The sequence below is a fragment of the Oryctolagus cuniculus genome, chromosome 7 (genome assembly GCF_964237555.1).
Source record: "Oryctolagus cuniculus chromosome 7, mOryCun1.1, whole genome shotgun sequence".
Taxonomy (NCBI): domain Eukaryota; kingdom Metazoa; phylum Chordata; class Mammalia; order Lagomorpha; family Leporidae; genus Oryctolagus; species Oryctolagus cuniculus.
In genome coordinates, this window is record NC_091438.1 from 3,149,840 (window position 1) to 3,164,110 (window position 14,271).

The 14,271-nt window shown below is 44.1% G+C and overlaps 1 protein-coding gene across 14 annotated transcripts in view; it reads left to right on the plus strand.

Annotated features, from left to right (window-relative positions):
* RABGAP1L (RAB GTPase activating protein 1 like) overlaps positions 1-14,271 on the plus strand; it is a 788,918-nt gene that overhangs the window by 633,228 nt on the left and 141,419 nt on the right. For all 14 annotated transcript variants that reach the window (XM_070077150.1, XM_070077152.1, XM_070077147.1 and 11 more), the window contains one exon: positions 10,052-10,180. In XM_070077150.1, the coding sequence (XP_069933251.1) occupies positions 10,052-10,180 (129 nt within the window). The remainder of the gene's footprint in view (positions 1-10,051; positions 10,181-14,271) is intronic.

Sequence of the window (14,271 nt, forward strand, 5' to 3'; positions counted from 1 at the left end):
GCTCAAAATGTGTGAGTGCCAGTAGGGGGATGGTTGTTCCATCCTCGTGTTACTGGACTGGCTAATGACGTGGGGTCGATGGCTACCCACACAGGGCAGTCCAGGAGGGATCCCGCCACATGTTGTGCTATAATCTTTCCATTTCCTGTCCAGAGGGCGAGCACTGAAGTTGAAGACGTGCCTGTGCCTTTTTAGTCACATTTTAAACATGATTGCATGTGATGTAAACATGTACAGATCTCTTATGTAAAGATCGCAGTATTCTCCATTAGAAGACACGTTATTTTAAAAAAACTAAAGTAATTGGAGATATACCAAGACAACATGCAGATTTGAATCCTGGGCCTTATTTATTGTTCCCTGTTTCACAGAGGGGCCATCAAACTACTCAAACACGCAGCTCCTATAACTCTTGGGTGGAAAGAGGCCATTGACTGAATAGAGGAAGCGCATTTGGAATTTTTGCTTATCACCCTTTAAAGGCACACTGGGTAAAGGACAATTTTCCTCTGATACATCAGGTACAAGTACTTCATTTTAGATACCACCCCAAGGAGGGGATAGGAATATCCTAAGCACCAGCCAAATAACAGCTCCTCTTGGAAAGCTTGAGCTTGCAAATGATTCTCAAGCTTTCTAAAATATTTCTTGTCTGAACAGAAATCATGTTAGAAAAGGAGAAAAACAATCAAAATAATGAAAGTGGAAGAAAGGACCAGTCTTAGATTTTTTTCCCCAAATTACCTCCCAAAAGAATAAGCCCTAGAATTTTCTGCTTATTGGAGACCCTTAAAGAATGATTTATCATCTCAGAATAGTGAGGAGTTTGGGATAGAAGCATCTGGAGTTAACACTGAGATGTTACAGCTATTTCCGCCCACCCTGCCTCCTTAAGAAAAACATCACTTTAAAATGTGACACTCTTGCACTGAATTTTTCAGTGGGAAAAACACATTCAAAATGGTATCAGCAGGAGCACATGGCCACAGTCCATGCTCTGACAAAATGTGGATAAAGTAGAAAAACTTTTATTCTGCTCATGTTCAAAATCTCCCTTTTCCGCTCTGCATTTTTTTTTTCTTTTTGCTACCATATGAATAAGAAGTTATTATCGTGTCATTATTGTATTAAAATTACCATTGGCTACAGTTTCAGTACTGATAAGCTGGGCACTTTCTGCCAGGAGGTTATCCAGGCAAATGCTCTAGCTATCACTTTGATAGCCATTTTAGGTTTTCATTGCAATGAGATTTCTTACACTGTCAAATTGCATTCCAGTTTGGTTTAGTTTGGTTTGTGTTGCTAATTTGTGGTCTTTGTTTATTTTTGAAGATTTATATATTTATTTGAAAGTTAGAGTTACACAGAGCGAGAAGGAGAGGCAGAGAGAAGTCTTCCATCCGCTGGTTCACTCCCCAGTTGGCCGCAACAGTCGGAGCTGTGTTGATCCAAAGCCAGGAGCCAGGAGCTTTTTCCGGGTCTCCCACGTGGGTGCAGGAGCCTAAGCACTTGGGCCATCTTCCACTGCTTTCCCAGGCCATAGCAGAGAGCTGGATCAGAAGTGGAGCCAGGACTCTAACTGGCGCCCATATAGGATGCCAGCTCTGCAGGTGGCGGCTTCACCTGTTACACCATAGCATTGGCCCCCATGTGGTCTTTCTTAAAACATTAATTTTAGCAGTGTTGAAAGAAGAGGGGAGAGAGTATGTCTCCCATGGCTATCACTATTGCTAGGAGCTGCAGAGATTGGTTATTGAAGAGATTACAACCTCTAAAAGAAGTTAAGACTCAAAATTGAGAAATTGTACGTATATTTCTGATGCCCCTCAAAATCTGAAAATCGGTTTTTATGTCAAAATAAGTCCTAAATCTACTCCATAATTTCCACTGTATAAATTTTTATTCTTTGGAGGGACCAGGATTGTGGCACAGCAGGTTCAGCTACTACTTGCAACACCAGCAACCCATATCCGAGTGCCAGTTGAGTTCTAGCTGTTCTACTTCCAATCCAGCTCCCTGCTAATGTGCCTGTGAAGGTAGCAGAAGATGGCCCAAGTCCCCGGGGCCCAGCTACCCATGTGGGAGACCCAGGTAGCATTCTCGGGTCCTGGTTTCAGCCTGGCCCAGCCCCAGCTGTTGTGGCCATTTAGGGAGTGAACCAGTGATCTGTCTCCCTTTCTCTGTAGCCCTACCTTTCAAAAAAAGAAATAAAGATGTCTTTAAAAATGTTTTTGACTTTTTTAATATGGGATATGTTTGAAGTCAAACCTTTATGAATTCTTGTGAATTCTTGTGAATTTACGTGGACATCTCTTGGGATGCCAACCCAGTTTGCTGACTTCATTTTACTGGGCTGAGTGCAATGCATGCTGACATTAACAGCCTACTTCCCTTTTCCCCGATCTTCCTTCCTGCCTATCCAAAGGAAATACAAGTAGGACTTGTTTACATGTCTTTAAGTGTGCAGGTAATCTTTTTACACACAGCAGTTCTGCTGAAATGAAGGAAGACCGTTAGAGATGTACTTGGTTCACATGTTTCACATCATCATTTGAAAGGATTTGTCAGGTTGGGCATTTGGCTGGGTAGAATGCCTGGATCTCACATCAGAGTTCCTGGGTCTGATGCCTGGCTCCAGCTCCTGACTCCAGCTTCCTGTCAATACAGACTTGGGAAATGAGAAGTGATGATCAGGTAACTGGGTTCCTGCCACCCCTGTGAGAATCCTGGATTGAGTTCCTGGATCCTAGCTGTGGTTCAGCCCATTCCCAGCCCTTAGGGGTATTTGGGGAGTGAACCAGCAGATGGGAGCGCTCTCTCTCTCGCTCTCTCTCTCGCTCACTCTCTCATCAATAAAAATAAATTTAAAAAATGAGTGAAACCTACCGTTAAACACTTAATCCAGGGAATCTCTTGATATAATATGACCACAGACCAGTTTCATGGGTAGAGTGGCATCTGTTGCTTGCTGATGAAGAATGAAACAGACAAATGGAGTGAATGAAGTGTTTAATGGGAGCAAATTAAAATGCCCATGTTGCTCAATGGAGCAGGGCCAGAAGATGCCAAACAGAGATTTTTCTGAAGAAATAATTTTACTTTGCAATTTGTAAGTGAAACTGAATTGTGGGTGCATTTCATTAGACAGTGTTCCCTGTGACGCAGTAACCAAGGCCTCCTGTATTGCTGCAAGCTGATACTCCAGACATGTTGGCAGCACGTGAGTGCACACGGGGGAGTGCTCCTCACCGTTATCACAGGGCTCTATTGTATTTTTTGTCTTCATTTCTGATCAAGTAAATCTACCAGCAGTTGTCATGCGGTGCAGGTTTTTGTACTTAATTATATGGTGACCTTTTTTTTTTTAACTTTCTGAGATCAGAAATAGAAATTGCCATCCATGCTATTGTGTAATATTCCCCCCCCCCCCCCGTCTTTACTTGAGTCATTTTCTTGATAATTGTAAGCCTTGAGACTGTTTGCGAAAAACTTTTATGTCCTGGTGTGTATATATAATTAAATGAAAATTATTCTGAAAAAGTTTGATAAATTGAGTTGTGGGATATAAAACCAATTTGCATTTTTGCTTACAGAAGAAATTTGTGATAGCTTGCAAAAAATAAAATAAATGATCTCTTAAAAATTTGTTTTAATAAAATGATTTGTCACAATGTTTGGGAGCCAAAGGTAGATGTAAATAGAGCCACTGATTTTCAAAAGTTGTCCTTTATTTATTATTTAAAAACTGGCAGAATTCTTTCCTTTATTTGAATAGGGGAAGAAAAGATATCTTTGCTTATTCAGATGTCCATAATTCTTATCTCTGTTACCTTTTGGATACCAGCACTTAAATAATGTGTGGAAAGTAGCTGCATTTTCATTACTTTTATCTTCCATTGCTTTTGTTCTAAAGGCAATGTTAAAAACAAAAACAAAAACACTAAGAGTTCCCCCATTTAAATCAGTTCCCTGGGTGTGACGGGAGCCTGTGCAGTGAGCACAGGTATATAATAATAACCCAGAAGCCAGCATAACCTCTGTGAGTATTTGGTTTGGTTCTTGAAGAGTTAGTCTGCCTTTTAGGGGTGTATTTTATTTTTATTTTTAATTTGAGAAGAAGAAAAACAGACGCACACAGAAAGAGAGAGAGAGAGAGGGAGAAAGGGAGTGAGTGGGAGAGGGGTACCGACTGGTACACTCCCTCACATGCCTGCACTGAGCTGGGAATCATCTGCTGCCTCCTGGGGTATGCATTAGATGAAACAGGAGCCACGAGCCAGAGCAGGGAATTGAACCCTGGTTCTCTGACATGGGAGACCAGCGTTTTAACTGCTGAGGCCAAGCACCTTCTTCCTTCGGGTACATTTTTAAAGCTTGAGTCTTACTATTACAAGGTCGTGTGTTAAGCTTCTCTTCATTGTCTAGGTACAGGATTAGTATTCACACAATCCTAAGCTAAATTATAACCATTAATTAAGTTATCTCCATAATAATTAGTACTTGTGAGAACTGTTTCTGTAGCCTTGATTAAAGTCATGCTTTTATTTTCATAGAAAGCACCACTTAAATTTTAATAAATATATTTATTAATACTTGGCACTTGTGAAGCATTTATAATTAACAAAATAGGCATAGGATGCTTCAAAGTTTGTTAAATGTATATAAGATGTATGTGTAAGGATCAGGAAAATAGACAAGTAATGTTACAAAATATTAATCATGTTTATATTTGGATTTCAAGACCTTATATAGTAGGCTTTTTGTTTTATTTTAAAGATTCTACTTATTTGTTTGAGAGGCAGAGTTACAGACAGAGAGAGGGAAGGACAGAGAGAGAGTTGTTCTATCCTCTGGTTCTCTCCCCAAAGGGCTGCAACTGCCGGAGCTGGGCCCATCTGAAGCCAGGAGCCAGGAGTTTCCTAGGGGTCTCCTAGGCCAGTGCAGGGGCCCAAGCCACTGCTTTCCCAGGCCACAGCAGAGAGCTGGATTGAGGAGGAGCAGCCAGGACTAGAACCAGTGCCCACAGGGAGCCGGCGCTGCAGGTGGAGGCTTAGCCCACTTATACCACAGAGCCGGCTCTTACTTTAGGCTTTTTAAAAAAATACTTTCCGTGGAGCAGGTGTCTTGGCACAGTGTGTTAAGCTACCACTTGGGGTGCCCATATCCTGGCTACTATGCACTTCCAGTTCAACTTCCTTCTTGTGCCCGTGGAAGGCTTTGCAGATGATGACCCCAGTACCTGGATTGCTGCCACCGATATGGGAGAGCCAAATGGAGTTCCAGGCTCCTGGCTTTGGCCTGGCCCAGCCCTGGCTGCTGTGTGCATTTGATGAGTGAACCAGCAGATGGAAGACCTCTCTCTGTGTCACTCTGCTTTACAAATAAATAAATAAATCTTTAAAAAAGAAAAGATTTGGGGCCCGCACTATGGCATAGTGGGTAAAGCCGCCACCTGTAGTGCTGGCATCCCATATGGGCACTGGTTCAAGTCCTGGCTGCTCCACTTCCAATCCAGGTCTCTTCTATGGCTTGGGAAAGCAACAGAAGATGGCCCAAGTGTTTGGGCCCCTGCACCTGCATGGGAGACCTGGAAGAAGCTCCTGGGTTCAGATCAGCCCAGCTCCGGCTGTTGCAAGCAATTGAGGAGTGAACTAGTGGATGGAAGACCTCTCTCTCTCTCTCTCTCTCTCTCTCTCTCTCTGCCTCTCCTTCTCTCTCTGTGTAACTCTGACTTTCAAGTAAAAATAAAATAAATCTTTAAAAAATATGTATTTATTTATCTGAAAGGCAGACTTCGAGAAAGTGAGATGGATTTTCAATCCACTGGTCCACTCTGCAAGTGGCCACAACAGCAGGAGCTGAGCCAGTCCGAAGCCAGGAGCCATGGGCTTCCTCTGGGTCTCCCATGTAGAGGTAGGGGCCAAGCACTTGGGCCGTCCTCTGCTGCTTTCCCAGGTGCATTAGCAGGGAGCTGGATCAGAAATGGAACAGCGAGGCACCCAGCTGAACTGGCACCCAAAGGGCATGCTGGTGCCAAAGGTAATGGCTTTACCTGCCCCAACATAAATGAATCTTTAAACAATATATGTATTTTCCTGTTTTGGGACTATTACCTTGCAATATAAATACACAAACACATGCATATACAAATTGTGATTGAAAAATAAAATATTATTTTAAAAAAGCTGAATGCCATTCTGAGAAGCTCTTAGTGAGATACTCAAACCTCCGTGGACAAGAAGTGTCTGTACCTTGATTGTGGAGGGGAAAACCTCTTAGATGCGTTTGTCAGAAAATGGAGAGTTAGCCTCATAAGCTCATAATCTGCTTACGGCATTAGGAAGGCATTTGAGGTGATAATGACTGTGGAGGTCTTGTAGAGACGGGAAATTGGAGAGAACATCCCGGGAGAATCAAAGCAGGGCTGCAGGTCGCCTTCTGGAATCCTGGCAAACAGGGCTTTTGTTTACGTGCTGTTTACTGACTGACATTTTTTTCATTCGCCGTGACGTTAGCTATGTTCCAATCCATGGGAAGAGTATGCATTCTTACATCTTAGACTGCGTTATAGAACTAAAAATGTCAGTGAGAACAAGGTGCTATTTTTATTCACGGAAATACCAGCATCTGAGCATATTTGAGTAATACAGAGACAACTTACCAAACTGTCGACCCTTATATTTATTTGTTTTGGAGTTTGTGAAATATACCCGTATGCCTTAACTTACTTCGTTTTCAGACACTTCAGATTAAAGACATTCCCGTTTAGAATTGAGAGAACCATTGTAGCACCATGTGTTAGCTAGAGCTGGAATGAGAATGAGTTGATTCCCATTTTTTGCAACCTTGTCTGGATACCTTGAATGTGCCAGGTTCTGCCCTGAGGCCGAGGCCATGTGTCATTCCCACATCTTGTGCATCTGAACCTCACTGTCCCATGGTTGTCAGAGCTCCTTTCTTCTTGCACTTGACTGAGTTGGACACACCCTGTGATCTCCAAAGGGTGGCCACAAGGTGCTCTGACCTCTGTGTGCCGAAACTCAACCTGATTGGCGTAAGCCGCACCCTGATGGAGGGGCCCTTGCTGCGCCTCTGTGACTGTAGCATCGTCACACGGCACCTCTGCCCGTCCAGCCACGCCTGCCTGACCGGAGCGTGTGAGGATGTCGGGTTTCTCATTCTTGGTCTCAGTCGTTCTGCTTCTGTGTGAGCTCACACACTAGGCTTGAAAGCAGGCCTGGAGCAGCATGAGAAAGCCAGGGGACCAGGCTGCTGCCTGCAGACCAGGGATTCAGGGATTGCCCCCACCAGGTGGGAGCCTCTGTTTCCAGGCAACAAGAGTCGGTTGCACTGAAAATACAAGAGGTACCGCCAGCGACCTTTCGGGAGTGAAGGAGGGACTAATGCTCTTCTCTTTCAAACTCCGGAAAAGCCTGTCTTGGGTTTCCTAAACCACCACCCGATAGAGAACCTTCCAGCTGCACGTGTGAAAAGGAAGTCTAGGCTAGGGTGCGTCCGGTCCAGCGGCGGCCGGCTGCTTTCCCAGCAGTTCAGCAGTTGATAGGCTAGTGGAAGAGGGCCTCTTTTGGCCTGAAGTTATTTCTAGTAACTGCCTTCTCCAGCTAAGGTGAACTGATAGCAAACTAAACACTCTCTCAGCCGCCTGCTGCCACCACATCTCAGTATTTAAAGAGGAGGGAAATAAATCTAAGACGTACTGAAATTTTTTGTGATTTTTTTCCATTGTCATTGTTAGCTTACCTTTATGTTCTGCTTATTAGTTTGCAGACCTAAAGCTGGGCCAACCTAGACCGTTGCGAAGCTGCCTGTTATGTTAGTTAATATAGTCTTTTATTGTACAGCTTTCTGTTTAAAGAGCAGAGAAAATCATACATGTGGCAAAACGGGGATGAAAGTAGATTTCATTCATTCACTCTGCAGCAGGTCTAAGCGAGCACCTCCTGATGTTCCTTCCGGACGTTGTTCTTGTGGTGCGCACAGCGGTGGATAAGGCAGGCAAGGGAGGGAATAGGTAGGTTCCATAACAGGAGGAGCAGAGGAACAGGTAGAAAACTGGAGAGTGATGTGGTGGCACATGGGCTTCGGGGGGAAGCGCTTAAGGGCTCAGATCTTCAACTTGAGCTAAAATATATCAACAAAAAGTTGATAGCCTGGTTCACTCCCCAAATGGCTGCAATGGCTGGGGACAGGTGAGGGCAAATCCAAGAACCAGGAACTCCATCTGGGTCTCTCACGCGGGTGCAGGGGTCCAAGGACTTGAGCCACCTTCCACTGCCTTCCCAGGCCACAGCAGAGAGCTGGGCCGGAAGCGGAGCAGCCGGGACTCAGACCAGCGCCCCTATGGGATGTCAGCCTCACAGACAGCAGCCTTCCCTGACGAGCCCCTCAGGAATGCCTTTGCAATAAGACAATAAAAATTTTAATAAACAAGCTTCAGTAAGCACCAGCATTAAGTATCTAGATTTAGGCAGAACCAGTAAGCGGAAGTAAGCCAAAAGGAAAATAGAGTTCTGGAGTCATTATTATTTATTCAATTATCAAAAAGTTCAGTTATTAAAAAAAATGGCTCATAAAACTATACCCATGGGGCCGGTGCTGTGGCACAGCAGGTTAATGCCCTGGCCTGAAGCGCTGGCATCCCATATGGACGCTGGTTCGAGACCTGGCTGCTCCACTTCAGATCCAGCTCTCTGGTCTGGCCTGGAAAAGCAGTAGAAGATGGCCCAAGTGCTTGGGCCCCTGCACCTGCATGGGAGACCCAGAGGAAGCTCCTGGCTCCTGGCTTTGGATCAGCACAGCTCCGCCCGTTGTGGTCTGTTGGGGAGTGAACCATTGTATGGAAGACCTCTCTCTCTTCCCACACACATACACTTCTCTGTAACTCTGCTTTTCAAATAAATCAATGAATACATCTTTTAAAAGAAAGATGTTACTGAAGAAAATATAACAAACTATAAAGAAAAAAAAAACCATGTCCCATTATCCAGATGAACATTTTGTTTCCTTTTAGGCTTTTTTCTGTGCATATATTTATTTCCAAGTGGTTATTATTTTTTATAGATTTATTTATTTATACCCAAGGCGGAATTACAGAGAGAGGGAGAGACACAGAGAGAATAAGAGCTCTTCCGTCTACTGGTTCTTTTTTTTTTTTTTTTTTTTTTGAAAGGATGAGAGCATTTTTTTTTTGACAGGCAGAGTGGATAGTGAGAGAGAGAGACAGAGAGAAAGGTCTTCCTTTTGCCGTTGGTTCACCCTCCAATGGCCACCATGGCTGGCGCACTGCGGCCTGCGCACCGCACTGATCCGAAGCCAGGAGCCAGGTGCTTATCCTGGTCTCCCATGGGGTGCAGGGCCCAAGCACTTGGGCCATCCTCCACTGCCTTCCCGGGCCACAGCAGAGAGCTGGCCTGGAAGAGGGGCAACTGGGACAGAATCCGGCGCCCCGACCGGGACTAGAACCTGGTGTGCCAGCGCCGCTAGGTGGAGGATTAGCCTAGTGAGCCGCGGCGCCGGCCTACTGGTTCATTTTTAAAGAAGTAAATTTCACAAGCAGTAGTTTTCATAAGAATTCAGTAGTTAGCTCTTCACTTTTTCACAGCATTTTAAGGTGTCAGATCAGTTTCCTATTTTCTTCACTTGATCTGTTGCTAGTTCAAAATCCATCTTGAAAGACTCAAATGAAAGTCACAGATTAGTCCCAGAACTTAATTTTTTTTCTCCTTTTTTGGTGTCATTCTTTTCTCAGAACTGTAGCTATTCTCGGTACTATTCCAATCTTCAGGTAAAATTAATTAGACATGTTAGTTTGCTAATTAATTCTTAAACTGCTTCTATTTTATGGTAATTTATTTCTGCTTATAAAATGTCTTAACAGCTAGAAATGTTACTAATATCATCTAGAACTTTCTGGAACTAACTTAGATCTTACTATGGAAATATTTTTAGGAAAATGGAAATTCTTTTTCTAATATGTTTGTTCTGAGTGCAGGCGGAAATATAACGATGATTCTTGGTGATTGTTTTGCAGACCTCAAAGGAAGACCTCTTGCAGGCTGATTTTGAAGGTGCTTTGAAGTTCTTCAGAGTTCAGCTTCCAAAGAGATACAGGGCAGAGGAAAATGCGAGAAGATTGATGGAACAAGCTTGCAATATTAAAGTAAGGCACACGGTTTATGTACTATAGAGATGGAATTTGAATGCAGAGTAAGTTGGCGAACTATGTGAGGTTCTTTTTCCGTATGTTGCGGGTTTTGAATGTGTTTAAGGTAATATTGTATCTGAACTGGTCTGTCCCATTCTTGCAGACTTTTTTGTCAATGTAGTGTGCGTATAATCTCCTTAGTTTCTAGTAGAACACAGAGCGGAAGCTGTCAGGTTTAGATTGTAACCACAGATGGACATTTGTCTTCTGGGTGGGGCATGGGCTGCTGTGATAGTGGTTACCATGACAGCAAATTTAGTATTTACCTTTGGTCACCTGTTTTACAATTATTTAGAACGAAGCAGGAAAAACCTGCTTAGACAATAGTTTGATTTCTCTAAGGAACTTGTTGAGTCTTGATTTGCCACCCATTCCCTCTAAATATTTCTGAATACTTTGGTCCATGTCATATATCTAATTAAATTATATGAATTTTTAAAATTAATTCAAAATTGAAAATTCAGTCTAGAAACTTGGGGCATTGTGGTGAAGGAGAACTCTTTTAGAAGACTTAGAACCTATGTAATGATTTCAATTCTTACACATACTAGAGAATCTTCTCACCTAACCATGATACAAGGTTAAATTTGTCACCTAAATAAACAGATAAACAGGGCTTGTGCACCTTACCTGAATCAGACCATAAGTTAGCAACGTAAATGAGGAATTTCTTTCTTAAGTCAGAAGGTAATCAGTACTAGGGGAAGTCAGGGAAGTTAGATTGGTGGAGGAAGACATGTTCTGATTGCTATTACATAGCTGGGGTGGACCTCACTAGGAAGATGCAGGGGACAGAGGGTTAGCCGTGGAGATGTCTGGAGGAAGAACATTCCAGACACAGGCAGCAGCCAGCTCAAAGGCTTCAGACCGGCTCACCCTGGAGGCTTTGAGGAACAGGTAGAAGGCCGGCTGGTGTGGCTGGAGTGAAGTGTGAAATCGGAGCGGTAGGAGGGGAAGTTAGAACGGCACAGAAAGGCAGAGAAGGAAGGCCCCCGTAAGCGCTGAGGCTTCACCTTGGGTGAGGTGGGGAGCCCTTGCAGGGTTGTGAGCGAGGAAGTGATACCTAAGAAGGTAGGAGAAAGAGAGAGAGCAGACGGGAGGCTTTGTGGTGCACCCATTGTGAGACAGTGGTGGACTGAACACAGGCTGCTATCAGTGGAGATAGAGATGGTGTAGAGGCGGAAATGCTTAGAACCTGCGTGTACTTTGAAAGAGAACCAGTAAGATTCCATGATGTGTTGAATGTGGATGTGAAAGTGAAAAAAAAAAGAAAGAAAGAAAAGAGCCAGGGTGGTTCTACAGATTGTTAATGGAACAGCTAGAAGATCAGAGTTGCCGCTCACTTACTGTCAAGTGGTGGCCTCAGTGAGCAGTCCACAAAGACTTCTGACAGTCCCCACCCCCTTTGTGCCGCTGTCTTGGTGTAATGCCTTTGTCTTGAGTTGTGTCCTCTTCTAAGTAAGTTACAAATGTTGAAAGGTGTACCTGTAACTGAGCAGAAAAAAAATACTGTGTTTCAACTGAACTCTGTACTCAAAGAGATCATTTTCCACCGTTACCAAGAAAGATAGACTTCTGATGTCTTCATCAAAAATGCACACTCATTAGGGCCTTCAAGACTGGCTATCTAATTTGGCTGGGCAAAATGACTAAGCCTAAGCCACGTTTTGGTGGCCTTTCAAAGTGTATTCCAGCAAGCATGGTATCTTTGATTGACTTTCGTGGAAGGTGGGTTTGAAAGGAGGCTTCAGCCGGCTGATTTGTTCTGAGATGCAGAGAGTACAGAAACCAGGGAAATGCTCCAGGAATATGTAGAATAAAACATCATTGCTAAAAATAAAAGGGTAAAAACTCAAGAGATACAGGTAAGTTGCACAGTCAATGTTTTCAAGGGAAATTGGATATCATTGGCAAAACACTAAACAAATAACCTGGAAAAACAATCCAAAAATATGGAACTTTTAGAGAAAGGTAATTTGCGAGTTGATTTGCCTCAGAGGATGGAGGCAGCTAATAATTGTCAACCAAGTAATATGGGATCTGAGGGACACAGAAACACTGATAGTGCAAAACAGGTCACAATGTGATCAGAATAGACTGTTCATGTAAAGGAAGTGTTATGTGCATCCACAGTGACTTATTTGGACTTAAATAGATAGATATGAACATTTTTTAAAGTTTTAGTGAAGTTCCAATCATTTAAAATTTTCAATAATTTTAATAGTAACAGCTTTTTGAGGGGATTTTTGCGTTATCTAAGAAGAGTGCCTTGTGGTGTAGTGGGTAAAGCTGCTGCCTGCAGTGCCGGCATCCCATATGGGCACTGGTTCGAGTCCCAGCTGCTCCACTTCCTATCCAGCTCTCTGCTATGGCCTGGGAAAGCAGTAGAAGATGGCCCAAGTCCTTGGGCCCCTGCACCCGCGTGGGAGACCTGGAAGAAGCTCCTGGCTCCTGGCTGGGGATCACCTCAGCTCTGGCCATTGCGGCCATCTGGGGAGTGATCCGGTGTATGGAAGACCTCTCTCTCTGTCTCTGTCTCTCTCTCTCTCTCTCTCTGCCTCTCCTTCTCTCTCTGTGTAACTCTGCCTTTCAAATAAATAAATAAATCTTTTTTTTAAAAAAAGAGTGCCTTTCTCTTTATTTTTTAAAAAAGATTTATTTATCTGAAAGTCAGAATTACAGAGAGAGACACAGAGAGAGAGAAATCTTCCATCTGCTGGCTGACTTCCCAGATGGCCATAATGGTCAAGGCTAGGCCAGCATGAAGCCAGAAGCCAGGAGCTTCTTCTGGGTTTTCTACGTGGTGGCAGGGCCCAAGCACTTGAGCCATCCTCTGCTGCTTTTCCTAGGCCATTAGCAGGGAGCTATGTGGATTAGTAGTGAAGCAGCTGGGACTTGAACCAGCACCCATATGGGATGCTGGCACTACCGGCGTCAGCTTTGCCCACTAAGCCACAGCACCAGACCACAAGAGCCTTAGATATTTAAAACAGTGCCCAAGGGATACCATTTTGACTTAAGACACATGACTGGTTTGAGAAGAAGGAAGACAAGCAGTGTGGAGTATTTAGGGAATGTGCTGAGGCTAGAACGTGGGACTCCAGCCCAAAGGGTTACATTGTTTTTAATAGGGACCTATATTTTTTAAAATGTTTATGTATTTATTTATTTGAAAACAGAGACAGACAGATGGAGAGAGATCTTCCATGCAGTGGGCTTACTCCCCAGACACCTGCAACCACTGGGGCTGGGGCAAGCTGAAGCCAGGAGTCAGGGACTCCCTCCCGGTCTTCCATGTAGGTGGCAGGAACCCCAGTACTTGAACCATCATACAGCTTCCTGCGATGTCCCTCGCAGGCACCTGGACACCCCCACGGGGGAGGCAGGTGTCCTGAGCCATGTCTTACCTGCTGTGCTGGCGGCTCACCCCGAGACCTCCACGCTGACATCGCTTCGTACCGAGACCTCAGGCCAGAGGTACATGCGCACGTATCTGAGGACATTTCCCTGTGATGTATGAGGCACTCTGTTTTCTCTTGCACTCCGTTGCATTCTGTTTTATTTTAAACTCCTCTCCCCAAGAAAATATTTAAAAAAAAAAAAAAAAGCTGATTACAGCCCACTAACCCAATTTCACAGTGGCTTGCGATTTTGATAAAACACTGCGTCCTGTTCCACTGTCCTGCCGGCTTCGCCTTCCTCACTGGGACCCAGTGCAGCCAGGGAGGGGCTGTGAAAACGAGGTGTTGCAGAGAATAGTGACTGCGCGAAGTGTGAGCCGTCGCCCATGTCACAGTGGGCTGGGCCGGCAGCTGGACATGGAGGAGGTGATGGACTTACAGACACGCTGTGTGTTAGACAGAAGTGGACTGCGGGCGTGCAGGCGACAGAAAAATTGAACTCAGAATTGCTTAATCTATAGCTTGTTTAAGCTTAAGGCTAGAATAAACATTTTAATGAGCATTTGAAAGATTTTTAATTATCTGCCACAGTTGGTGTCGTCTGCAGTTCTGTCTCCTCTGAATAGACGTGTTCACATGTAGTTA